Source organism: Archocentrus centrarchus, unplaced genomic scaffold (genome assembly GCF_007364275.1).
Source record: "Archocentrus centrarchus isolate MPI-CPG fArcCen1 unplaced genomic scaffold, fArcCen1 scaffold_53_ctg1, whole genome shotgun sequence".
In the NCBI taxonomy this organism is placed as follows: domain Eukaryota; kingdom Metazoa; phylum Chordata; class Actinopteri; order Cichliformes; family Cichlidae; genus Archocentrus; species Archocentrus centrarchus.
The window spans coordinates 166,530-179,578 of record NW_022060275.1 but is presented as its reverse complement, the minus strand read 5'-3'; the positions used below and the strand labels follow the sequence as shown (position 1 = coordinate 179,578).

The following is a 13,049-nucleotide window of genomic DNA, read 5'->3' as shown; positions in this document are numbered from 1 at the left end:
CTAATGATTAAATACTGAGTGAAGTATAAACAAAGTAAATAAGGTAAATGAAAAGAAACAGTGCATTATAGGAACCCCCCAGCAGCCTAGGCCTGTAGCAGCATATCTAAGGGATCGTTCAGGGTCACCTGATCCAGCCCTAACTATAAGCTTGATCATAAAGGAAAGTTTTAAGCCTAATCTTAAAAATAGAGAGGGTGTCTATCTCCTGAATCCAAGCTGGAAGCTGGTTCCACAGAAGAGGGGCCTGAAAGCTGAAGGCTCTGCCTCCCATTCTACTCTTAAGTATCCTAGGAACCACAAGTAAGCCAGCAGTCTGAGAGCGAAGTGCTCTGTTCTCTAAATAGCGTCTAAATATTGAAGCCCTTTTAGCCTATGTAAGAAGAAGGATATCAAATTCTGGATTTAACAATTATTTATAAAGCATACATTGTATTTTTTTGGACACCACTCAGACAGTCCACAGTGCTAAACACTGCACCACAAACCAATGTGCCAAAATAAAAAAATATAATCTTTATTTTAAAGCTGCTGTCAGTGATTTTAAATATGTAATTTAAATACATCCTTCCTAAATCATTCAGTGTACACTGAGTAATAAATATCTAATGGTCTTATCAGATTTGTATTTTGTTTTAGTTTACACCAGTTTATAGATATTTCTTTCATTTTTTCTATGTTTCTTCTATGTGTTTTAACCTTCTCATTTCCTCTGCATATAAGAAGAAAGAAAAAAGAAACCACAGTCAGGAAGAAGGAGGGTTTTGCCATCTGATGTGACTGTGAACTGATCGAAGACTTGGTTACTATCACTGAGCAGCATGATGGAGGGACCATCTGTACTGCCACTGCTCTGTAAGTTCACTTTTTATTTTTACATTTACATTTAATATCTGAGCTAAGATTCAACAATAACCTTTTGGATTACATCAGATTTTTATGCAACTGCAATAGGAAATGAAGCTCTAGTCTGATTTTTTTCTTTAGCATATTTAATGCCTCAGAAATGGTTCACAGAATGAACTTCACTTAGTGTGTGATATTTAGCAGCACAAGAAAGATGATTAAAGAACAAAAACTAAAATCTAAAAGTAAAAATCTGTTTTTGAAGTGTTTTCATACAGGCTAATATAACCTTTTTGGGTCTCCACTTTTAGTGTTGGTTTGACTAATACAAGGTTGTATTAGCCAGAGAGGTTAGATGTTTTGGAATCAGGAAGAGATTGTTTTTACTTTTCTTACAATTCCAAAAACATTTTCAAGATATTGTTTTAAAAGTTTTATAGCATCAAAACATCTTTATCTGTGCTTAAAACTACAGAGTGCCTTTTTCCTCTTTTTTTTTTTTAGGTCATGCACAAGGCCATAAAAAATAGCATTCTTCCAAATTCTTTACACATTTCATTGCAAAAGGAACAGTAATTTGTTCAGAATTTCTTCACTGTGACATGGCTGTGCTGCACTTTAGCAAGTACATAAAAAAAAAGGAGATGCAGTCTTTTAGTTCAAAACAGCAGGTTTTCTGTCTGCTGTTTTTCCATTACATGCATCCGGTGTTCTGTATATGTACATGACAGCATAGTTTGCAGCTTCCTGTGCGCAGTCTGAAGCAGACCACCCAAACATCAATATATGTTTCACACAGTTTCCTGTGAAACCTCAGCCTAACTCAACTGTCTTTCTTTGCAGTCCTGATCTCTCTGCTGACCCACACAACAAAACAAGGTGAGTAAATTTGCCCGTTTCTACATTTTTATACTTGGATTTCACTGGAGTAGCTTTTCATGAGTCACATCCTTCCCTATTTTATAGTGGGCCTGTGGTGCAGCCCTTCAGTCATTCCTCTGTCTGAAATAAGCCATTTTAGCTCTTCACCTCTAAGTCAAATTTCACCTGAATGGCTGCCCCTTACAATCAGAAAATTTGAACAGCGGGTGAGTGGGGCGTTTGTATCTGAGAATTGTGGGTATCTCCTCTACCAGACCCCTAGGAACTTGAAGGTCCTGCACTGTATTTTTGTTGTTCTTGGGACTGTGCTCTTCTAGACAGTAATCTTGGATGTCATTCTTGGAATCTGTAGGAACAGACTTTGGGGAACACTACCACAAGGGTGCCAGTTACCACAGGGACCACTTTTACCTTCACCTTTGACATCCTCTCCAGCTCTTATTTCAGCCCATGGTAGTCACTGAGCTTCTTGTGTTCATTTTTATTGATGTTATTGACACTTGACTACAGCCTTCCTCCTTTGTTTGGCCACCACTACTATGTTCATTTTTTTAGCAATCACAAGTTTGGCATAGGTGTTGATTCCCAGGATCTTGTTCATCCTATTTAGCTGACTCTTCAGGACTTGCCTTAATCTCTGCAGGTACTTGGCAGTTGCATCTTTCCTAGTGGCCTCTTAATGATTCCCACATGCCTGTGGGATTTCAAGGTACTTTTAGCTGGCTTCAGTTTCTGCAGTGTTCCCTCCTGGTAGTGCCATCCTATTAGTTCTGACTACCTTCCATCTCTTAGTTACCATCTGCCTATACTTCTCCAAATGACATTCCAATGTCATTGCTGTAGCTCCTGGTGGTGTGGATCAGTGAATAAATGTCTTGTTCACTCCTGGCACACAGCTTGTTGTCCTCCATGTAGAGGAGGTGGTTGATGTTTGCTCCATTTCGTAGTCAGTAACCAAAGTCAGTCTTGTTGACGACCTGGCTGACGGATTCAGGCTTATGCAGAACAGTAGTAGGAACAAAGCATCTCCTTGGTAAATCCTGCACTTGATGTTGACTTGTGCAAGTGGCTTAAAGTTAGCAACTAGTATTGTTCTCCACATTCCCAGTGAGTCCTTGATGAAGGCTCTTAGGGTCCTGTTGATGTTGTACAGTTCTAGACATTCCAGGATCCATGTGTGCGGCATTGAGTCATAGGCTTTCTTCTAATCAATCCATGTGGTGCACAGGTTTGTCAGTCTAGTCTTACAGTCTTGAGTGACTGCTTTATATACCAGTATCTGATGCTTTGCTCCTCTGGTACTTTTGCCAGTTTTTTTCTGGGTCCCACTCATGTTTTGAGCAATCTGAATGCTCAACTTAGCTGCTATGATGCCTGCCAGGAGCTTCCATGCTGTACTGAGGCAGTTTATTGGCTGGTAATAGGATGGGAGTGGTCGCTTCTGCAGATAAGGACTCTCTGGCCTTTGGTCAGTCATTCTGGGTATGTCTTAGCCTTTAGAAGCTTGTTCATTTGTGCTGCAAGACACTCATGGAGTGCAGTTAGCTTCTTTAGCCAGTAGGTGTGAACCATGTCAAGGCCTAATTACTCATCCTGCTCTCAATGAAGACGATCACATCTTTTTCTCTCTCCTGCCTTCCCCTTCTAACCTGCTTACTGAAAAGTGCCTCTCTTACACATTGATCGAATAAGAAACAAGATGGATCTGGCAAACTGGGCCCTAAACACCATGGCTCATATTTTCTCCCCTATGAGATCGGGGAAAGGGGAGCCTGCATGTCCTAGTGAAACAGACCCGGTTGGATATATCGTGGATTTGTGGGGCATGTGGAGACCTCTGTGTCTCTCAGTGCTGTGGGTCAAGGATGTGGAAGACATATTCGGCTTTTTGGTAATGGCATCTCTTCTTTCTGGGCTTGGAGGATACCTGATTTACTAGGAAATTAAGAAAATCTGAGCAGAAGTTTGGCGTCTGCCGAGTCAGCAGAACCAGATGGATGGGCTATGCAGAGCTGTTCAGACTCAGACTCAGAGCCTGTTGGACCTGAGCCGCAAGCTGGATGCGTAGTCCAGCTGTGAACGTGCTCGCAGGCGAAAGGGATTAGATCTGGAGATAAAGTTTGGTCCTGCATAGCGAAGAAGATGGCAACTGCAATTTGGACTATTGGATTTACTGTATGGGTTCCCCAGTGAAACTGAAGGCTGTTGAAAAAAATAACAAGCAGCCTGTTCCAAAACAACATCTGCATTATCAGGAATTCGGCTCCCTAGCCAGCCTTGAGGTTGGTAATTATATCTCTGAGGGTCAATGTACACCAGATGCTCCCCCCAGGATATGTTCTTCAATGCTCATATTAAGCAAAGATGTAGGAGTCTCTGGAGCTTGAAAAAAGCAACTGGACTTCTTTTTGTTTCTTGAAGATGTTTCACCTCTCATCCGAAAGGCTTCGTCAGTTCTCAACCAAATGGTGGAGAGACCCAGGTATTTAAACCCCTGTGGGCGTAGTCCCCTGGAGGTGGTTATGACCCTCTATTGTTCATGTGCGTAAACACATGTGCCCAGGTGTGAAGGGGGCGTGGGTCGTTTTTAATCAGTGGTTTCAGTTGAAACCAATTTAGGACTTCACTCTATTGTTTCATGTGGCCTATTGAGGTCACTGGAACAAAGGTGTGAATGGGGGTTGAGACGTCTGGGAAGGGAGCTCAGGACAGCACTGTAAGCGGGGGAAAGTTGGTGACGTAATCCACCTCCTCTGTTCAATGATGGTTGTTCACAGTGGACATAGATGGCTTCTTTCACTCCTCTTTCAAACCATCTGTCTTCCCTGTCCAAAATGTGAAAATTGGCATCCTCAAAAGAGTGCCCTTTTTCCGTCAGATGCAGATGTACTGCTGAATCTTGTCCTGTCGAGGTGGCTCTTCTATGTTGTGCCATTCGCTTGTGAAGAGGCTGTTTGGTTTCACCAATGTAGAGGTCCAAGCACTCTTCACTGCACTGGACAGCAGACACCCACGCCCCCTTCACACCTGGGCACATGTGTTTACGCACATGATCAATAGAGGGTCATAACCACCTCCAGGGGACTACGCCCACAGGGGTTTAAATACCTGGGTCTCTCCACCATTTGGCTGAGAACTGAAGAAGCCTTTCAGATGAGAGGTGAAACATCTTCAAGAAACAAAAAGAAGTCCAGTCGCCTTTTTCAAGCTCCAGAGACTACTATGACCTGGATGACTGAGAATCTATACAGACACAAAGATGTCTGCAAATTTATGTTGTGCAAATTCTTCTTTGAATTTGCACAATATTCCTAAAATTAGAAATATCCTTTCTCAGACTGATGCTGAAAAACTAATTTGTGCATTTATTACTTCTAGGGTGGACTATTAAAATTCATTATTATCAGGCTGTCCTAAAAGCTCCCTGAAAAGCCTTCAGCTGACCCAAAATGCTGCAGCTAGAGTACTGACAGGGACTAGAAAGAGAGAGCATATTTCTCCCATATTGGCTTCTCTTCATTGGCTCCCTGTTAAATCTAGAATAGAATTTAAAATCCTTCTCCTCACCTACAACGTCTTGAATAATCAGGCCCCATCTTATTACTCAAAGACCCGATAGTATTATATCACCCCAACAGAGCACTTCGCTCTCAGACTGCTGGCTTACTTGTGGTTCCTAGGATACTTAAGAGTAGAATGGGAGGCAGAGCCTTCAGCTTTCAGGCCCCTCTTCTGTGGAACCAGCTCCCAGCTTGGATTCAGGAGACAGACACCCTCTCTATTTTTAAGATTAGGCTTAAAACTTTCCTTTATGATCAAGCTTATAGTCAGAGCTTGATCAGGTGACTCTAATCCACCCGTCAGTTATGCTGCTATAGGCCGAGGGGGGTGGGGGGGTTCCCATAATGCACTGCTTCTTTTCATTCACTTTAATTATTTTGTTTATACTCCACTCTGAATTTAATCATTAATTAGTTTTAATCTCTGGCTCTCTTCCACAGCATGTCTTTTTTTCTCTCCCTTCAGCCCCTCCCTGAGCCTGGTTCTGCTGGAGGTTTCTTCCTGTTAAAAGTGAATTTTTCCTTCTGACTGTCACCAAGTGCTGCTCATAGGGGGTCGTTTTGATGTTTCGGTTTTCTCTGTTTCTCTATTGTAGGGTCTGTACCCACAATAATAAATGCCTTGAAGGGACTGTTTTTTGTGATTTGGCGCTATATAAATAAAATAAATTTGCATTGAATTGAATTGAATTGAATTGAATCCAGAGTAAGTATCTGGTTTGACACCATGTTTCTAAGATTTTTTGGACCGAGCACAAGAACTTCCATTTTTTTCTGAATTTAGAAGGTCACCCAGGCCTGAATGTCATTAAGACATTCTTGCAGTTTAACTAGTTAGCTGTTTTACAACTACTCTTTCAAGAATCTTTGAGAGAAAAGGAAGGTTGGAGATTGGCCTATAATTAGCTAAGACAGCTGGGTCAAGTGATGGCTTTTTAAGTAGAGGTTTATTTACAGCCACCTTGAAGGCCTGAGGTACATAGCCAACTAAGAAAAACTGATTGATTATTTTTAGGATTGAAGCATCAATAATTGGAAAGACTTCTTTGAACAGTCTAGTAGGAATGGGATCTAATAAACATGCTGCTGGTTTGGAGGAAGTAACTATTGAAGTTAACTCTGAAAGATCAACTGGAGCAAAAGAGTCTAAACAAATACCAGCAGTGCTGAAAGCAGCCGAACATAAAGATAAATCTTCGAGATGGTTTTGAATAATTTTTTCTCTAATGTCTAAAATTTTCTTTGTAAAGAAATCCATGAAGTCACTACTAGTTAACGTGAAAGGAATACTCAGCTCTACAGAGCTCTGACTCTTTGTCAGCCTGGCTACAGTGCTGAAAAGAAACCTGGGGTTGTTCTTATTTTCTTCAATTAATAAGATAAGATAAGATAAGATAAATCTTTAATGATCCCACGACGGGGAAATTTGTGCATTACAGCAGCTCAGTACAGAAAAAAAATGGAAAGGATGAGTAAGAACAAATAACTAAACTAAAACTAAAATAGAATAGAATAAAATCAAATAAAATAGCAAAAAACTATACACATATACATAAGCACTATATACATAAATATATATATCAATGTCAATACACACATTTACATATACACACATATACACACACATCAAAACACTATATACAGATATCAAAATATTATATACATTTGTAGCCGGTAAGGTACATAGCATACATGGTATGCATTATATGGGTGAGTGTAATAAATAAAATGTTGAGTAGTAATGATGAGTAGTAAGATGTCCTAACTTCACGGAGGGCTTTTTTTATAGAGCAACAAACTCTTTTTCCAGGCCAAATGAGCATCTTCTAATTTAGTGAGACGCCATTCCTTCTCCAGCTTTCGGGTTATCTGCTTTAAGCTGTGCGTTTGCGAATTATACCATGGAGTCAGGCACTTCTGATTTGAAGCTTTCCTTTTTAGAAGAGCCACAGTATCCAAAGTCGTACGCAGTGAGGATGTAAAACTATTGACGAGATGATCTACCTCACTGGGAGCAGAGTTTAGGTAGCAGCTCTGCACTGTCTTGTGCTGTGCTGCACTGTGTTGGCTAATGGCACTGAAGAGCATAATAATGAAGGAATTATATCCTTAAACTATTGAGTTATTGTGGTAATTTTTGCCAGAAATCCATGGATGACACCACTTTTTTTAGTACGCTGTGTTGCCGATGACATGTTTGGCGGCATAATGTTAATGAACCAAAATTAGGCCTAACAGATGCTAATCAGCTCCAGATGATCTTGTGACATCTATCAATGAAAACAGCCACAAAAAAAGACAAAAAACAAAACACTTGGACTTGATATGAGTGTTTATACTGCTGTGTCTTTGCTGGGCGTGCATGCTCTCGAAGAAATCCCTTGCAACAAACTCTCAGTGTACACTTGAAGTTTATTGCAGTACAGACAATATCAACAAATGGTTCTACAAAGACATCTGGGACAGGAACAGCCAATCATCCTTACTCACAAGAAAAAGGGAAATGGCAAGAGTTATATACTGCTTTCTTCATAGCCAACTCCCACATTCTTGATTTCTACCATACATACTATTATATGGAAAAGGGCTTCAACCAATCTTCAGCTTGTTTACTGTATGTATGGTCATTCCTTTTTTTGGAGAGAGCCCAACGAGGTGCTACAATGTCTCATACCACTGTGGTGATGGAAACTATATGCTCATTCTGAGCTATCCTTTTTTGGACAAGCTCAACACAGGCCTGAAGTCAAGGCCTCCATTCTACAGGAAAAAAGCACACATAGATGCAGTTTAACATAGCAGATTAGACACCACAACACCAGCAAAAACTTTTCTTTTTTCTGTAGCAGGCTGTAAACATGCTTATTTCTGCTATGAAGTTGGACATTTTAACATGACAACAAGGGCTAACTTACTTTTGGAGAAAGCCTCAAGTAGATATTAGAGGAACTTCAGTTTTTTTGGTAATGCCACATAGTTTAGTGTCTGTCCGTACCGGACAACTAGGTGTTCCACTGTACATCAACCTGCTTTCACCTTCATTTATTTTTATTTGAATTACGTGTAAATTTCTATACGACATCTGATATTTCACATAAAAAACAGTATCTTTGTTATGTTGATGAATAACAAGTGAGATTATAGTCATTGACCAAGATTATCAGAATCATGTTTTTTTTTTCCCACAATCAATCAATCAGGCCACATTGGAAAAAAATTGGGGGACAACGTGAACTATGGTGTTTTCTTCTGAGGGTTGCAGTGGAATGCCTTCTCCAAGTCCACAAAGCACATGTAGACTGGATGGAAAAACTCCGTGAGAGATTGAAGAGCTGGTCCAGGGTTCCGCAACCAGAATGAAAACTGCATTTTTCCCTCTTAAATCCGAGTTTTGACCAATAAATGGACCCTAGATTCCAGAAACCTGGCATAGACCTTACTGGGAAGGCTGAGGAGTGTGATCCCCCAGTAGCTGGACCACACCCTCCAGTCTCCCTTCTTAAAGATGGGGACCACCATCCTTGTTTGCCAATCCTGTGGCACTGCCCCAGATTTCCACATGATGTTGCAGAGGCGTGTCAATCAAGACAGCACTATAACATCCAGAATCCTCCGGAACTCAGGGCTAATCTCATTCATCCCAGGGGCCCTGCCACCAACGCGTTGTTTAACTACCTCAGTGACCTCACTCCCAGTGATAAGCAGGTCAGCCCCCTTGTCCCCAGACTCCACTACAGAAGGTGTGTCAGTGGGATTATGGAGGTCTGCAAAGTATTCCTTCCACCACCTGACTCTAACCTCAGTTGAAGTCGGCAGCACCCCAGCTGCACTATAGACTATGAGTAGAGCACCGCTGATATGTGAATCCTGACTGTTTGCCAGAGTCACTTTGAGGCCGTCTGAATGTCTTTTTCCATGGCCTCACCAAACTCTTTCCAGACTCAAGTTTTTGTTTTGTTTTTCCCGAGCCGTGTTCCGCTTGGCTTGCCATTACCCGTCAGCTGCCTCCTGAGTCCCACAGCCTAACCAAGCCCAACAGGAATCCTTCTTCACCATGTGGTGATCAATTGGCAGCTCAGCTCCATAACATATGACCGCAGATCTGGTTATACGATTACAAAATTGATCGTCAACCTGCAACCTAGGGTGTCCTGCTGCCATGTGCACTTATGGACATCCTTATGTTCAAACAAACTGTGGTTTGCAAAGAAGTCCTATAACAAAACACCATTCGGGTTTAGATTGGGCAGGCCGTTCCTCCCAATCACGATTGGTCTCACTGTCATTGTCCACATGAGTGTTGAAGTCTCCCAGCAAGACGATGGAGTCACCGGATGGAGCACCCTCGAGCACCTTGCTCAGTTATTTCAAGAAGGTTGTGTACTCTGAACTGTCATTTGGCACATAAGCGCAAACAACAGTCAGGACCCGTTCCCCAGCCCAAAGGCACAGGAAAGCAAGCCTCTCGTCTACAGGGGAAAACTCCAACATACATCCAACCCCTATGATGCCCCCTGCAGATGGTGGGCCTACAGGAAGGTGGGCCCATGTCTTCTCTTCAGGCTGTGCCTGGCTGGGCACCACTGGCTAATGCCCAGCCACCAGATGCTCCCCTCGAGGTCCCTCCCCAGGTCTGGCTCCAGCATGGGGCCCCAGTAACCCTATCCTAGGCAGGGCAAACAGTTCAACCATAAGAAGATTTTTTTTTGCCTCATCATAAATGTTAAACAAGTACACTAAATATTTTTGTTTATTTGAAAAAGGGTGGATGATAATGAACCAATATTCTCCTCTCTCCCTCACAGCTCATCTTAGTGTGAGTTCAAAAACATCTCAGCTGTTTGCAGATGCCTTTGTGACTCTGAGCTGTGAGGAGGACGACAGCTCTGCTGGATGGACTTTGAGGAGAAACACAAGCACAGAAACCAGAGCTGAGTGTGGAAATGGGTTTGGAAAACTAACTGGTTCTTCCTGTGACATCAGCTACATTGACCCACTGGAGAGTGGCGTTTACTGGTGTGAGTCCAGAGAGGGTGCCATCAGTAACATGGTTAACCTCACAGTCTCTGGTAAGCTGAGTGTGTGGAGTTAGTGTTGATGAAGCTGTGTGTAAATGGATGAAATGCTGTAGTTTGTCTCTGTTTTGAGGTGGATCAGTGATCCTGCAGTGTCCTGTCCTCCCTGTGATGGAGGGAGATGACGTCACTCTGCTCTGTCAAACAAAGACCACTCCCTCCAACCTCACAGCTGCTTTCTATAAAGATGGCATCTTCATCGGGAAAGCGGCTACAGGTCACATGACCATCCAGCATGTTTCCAGGTCTGATGAAGGCCTCTACAAGTGTGACATCAGCGGTCATGGAGAGTCTCCATCCAGCTGGATCACTGTCACAGGTGACACACTCACCTGTCTGTGTTTCTGCAGGTTTCAACATTCACAATGTGACCATAACTTAATGACTGTGTTTGCTTTATTTTAGAGAGACACACCACCACACCTCCACCTACATCCACCTCTCCTCCTGGTTTCAATCTTATTCTTGTTTTGTTGGTAATCATTGGATCAGTCACAGCTGTGATTCTACTGGTGTTACTGGTTCTGCTGTTGAGATGTGTTTGTAGGAAACCTGAAGTGAGAATAAGACTTCAAACCTATAGGCAATTTAAAATCACCAATATTTTTGTTTAATTTCTTTTTTTTTTTTTTAAGTGAGTTCGTTGCTGTTTGAGTGTAGATTTATTATTGTTCTCTTTTTACTGTGGGTAGATGTTGCGTTCTCACTGGCCCACTCATCTCTAAATAAACCAGTAGGCTGACTTTCAGTTTCAATCATCTAGAAGATATTAAGTCTAAAGAATGCTTTTTGGAAACCATTAAAGAGAACAGTGGGCATTCAGCATAAAGCTACAAGTGTAAATACAGCTGGCTTAATTAAAGAACCACTTAAAAAATAAAATAAAATTTCTTTACTGGTGCATACAATAGTTAAAGAGAATTTGTAGCACTGTAATGTACTGTTGAAAATGAGGTTTGATGATAAATAGAAAAAGTCTATAATAAAACGAAAATGTAACTTTCATTGAAGTTTGTGTCTTTTTTGCTTTACTGCTAGTCTTACATTTTCCTGGAAATTTCCTAAGGCCTGAATTTTAAACATCTTTCCAGTGTTTGAGCAGAGATCACAATGCTAACAACTTAATGTGCAGTGATTCGGTTTCTTAAGCTTTTGTTTTACTGTTTTTTTAATAAACAGGAAGTGAAACTCTTGAGATTATCTTTGCAAGAGTGTCCTGGACCAATTATGGCTGTTATGTTTGTCTCTGTGTTTGTATTTCTTGGATGGTTGTTCTGTTACTGTAACTGTAATTTCCCCATTGTGGGACTAATAAAGGTATTTGTGTTCGTAACCTTACATGTCCTTTTGATGGTAGGAGCACCTGGAGAAAACCCACTCAGGCATGCTATCGGGGTTTTAGAGAGCACAGATCTTGTCACTTTGAGATTACAGTGCTAACCCCTGAATCTAGCTGCTATAGCCCCTATCCCAGGTGGGAAGTATAATTTGTCTTAACACATGCATTTGGAGAGCTGTATAGTGTTTTGGTCCAGTTTATGAAGGATGAACTAAATCCAAATTTATGTAGAACTGCTAGTAAAAATTTCCAATTTGGTCAAATGCCTTTTCTGCAGCTAAATAGACAACTGTGGTTTCTAATTTGTTAATGGAACAATAGTCTATTATGTTTATTAGTTGGTGTATTGTTGGCTGAGTGCCAACCCTTGATAAAACCTGTGTGATCTGCATGTATTATAAATGAAATAAAACTTTCTAATCTTTCGGCAAGGGCTTTGCAAATTATTTTAAGGTCTACATTAATGAGTGAGATTGGGCGGTAGCTGGATGGGAATGTGGGGTCTTTGCCTGGTTTAAGGAGCAGGCTAATGTTAGCACCATTCTAGGTGTAGTAGGTGCTAGCACAGAACAAAATTCTTTATAAAACTCTGCTGGAAAATCATCTGGGCCTGGGGCTTTATTATTGGGAGATGCTGTACTGCTTCATAAAATTCAGATGATGAAAGAGGTGAATCACGAGCCACAGCCTATTCATCATTTCGTTTTGGTAGATTTATATTAATAAGAAATTCTTCAGTGGCAGGATCAGATGGATTAATCTGTGATGAGTATGAAGCTTCATGAAAATATTTGAAAGATTTATATATTTGTTGTGGATCATGAGTGATGTTACCAGTGGGATTTACACGTGTTTTAATGCCTGTAAATCATTAAACAGATTAAAATTTTTTTGTGTCTTATCACTCAAACCAACTCTGTGTACTTTCCATGTAACAAACCTCAATGTGATCATGTTTAAACTAGGGGTGGGACTCGATTGAAAAAAATAAATCGAATTAATTAGAAGATTTGTAATTAATTAATCAAAATTAATCACATTTTAATCACATTTAAATATTTAACATGAGAAATATTAATTTAAGTTTGGTATGTATGAATCAATATACATAAGCTTAAACCTCAAAATTTTGTTTATTTTCCCACCAGTCTACTACACAGACCAACGAAGGGTGGAAGTGCTCCTGTGATAAGCAAACTCCTGAAATTAAAGTTAAGCATCATAACTGGATAGATTTATTCTACATTAATGTCTCACTTAATATAGTTGGAAATTAATCATTAGCTCAGCTGTATTCCTTGATGCTCAAATGTGTTATGCTTGTTTTAACAGTTTATTTTGAATTAA

At 40.8% G+C, this 13,049-nt stretch overlaps 1 protein-coding gene across 1 annotated transcript; it reads left to right on the top strand.

Annotated features, from left to right (window-relative positions):
- Nucleotides 1-820: 820 nt before the first annotated feature.
- On the top strand, nt 821-11,932 carry LOC115777439 (protein turtle homolog A-like). Its single transcript, XM_030725351.1, has 5 exons — nt 821-855; nt 1,690-1,725; nt 10,094-10,357; nt 10,437-10,682; nt 10,769-11,932. The coding sequence occupies exons 1-5, from the start codon at nt 822-824 to the stop codon at nt 10,975-10,977; spliced, it is 789 nt and encodes a 262-aa protein (XP_030581211.1). The 5' UTR covers nt 821; the 3' UTR covers nt 10,978-11,932.
- Nucleotides 11,933-13,049: the final 1,117 nt, after the last annotated feature.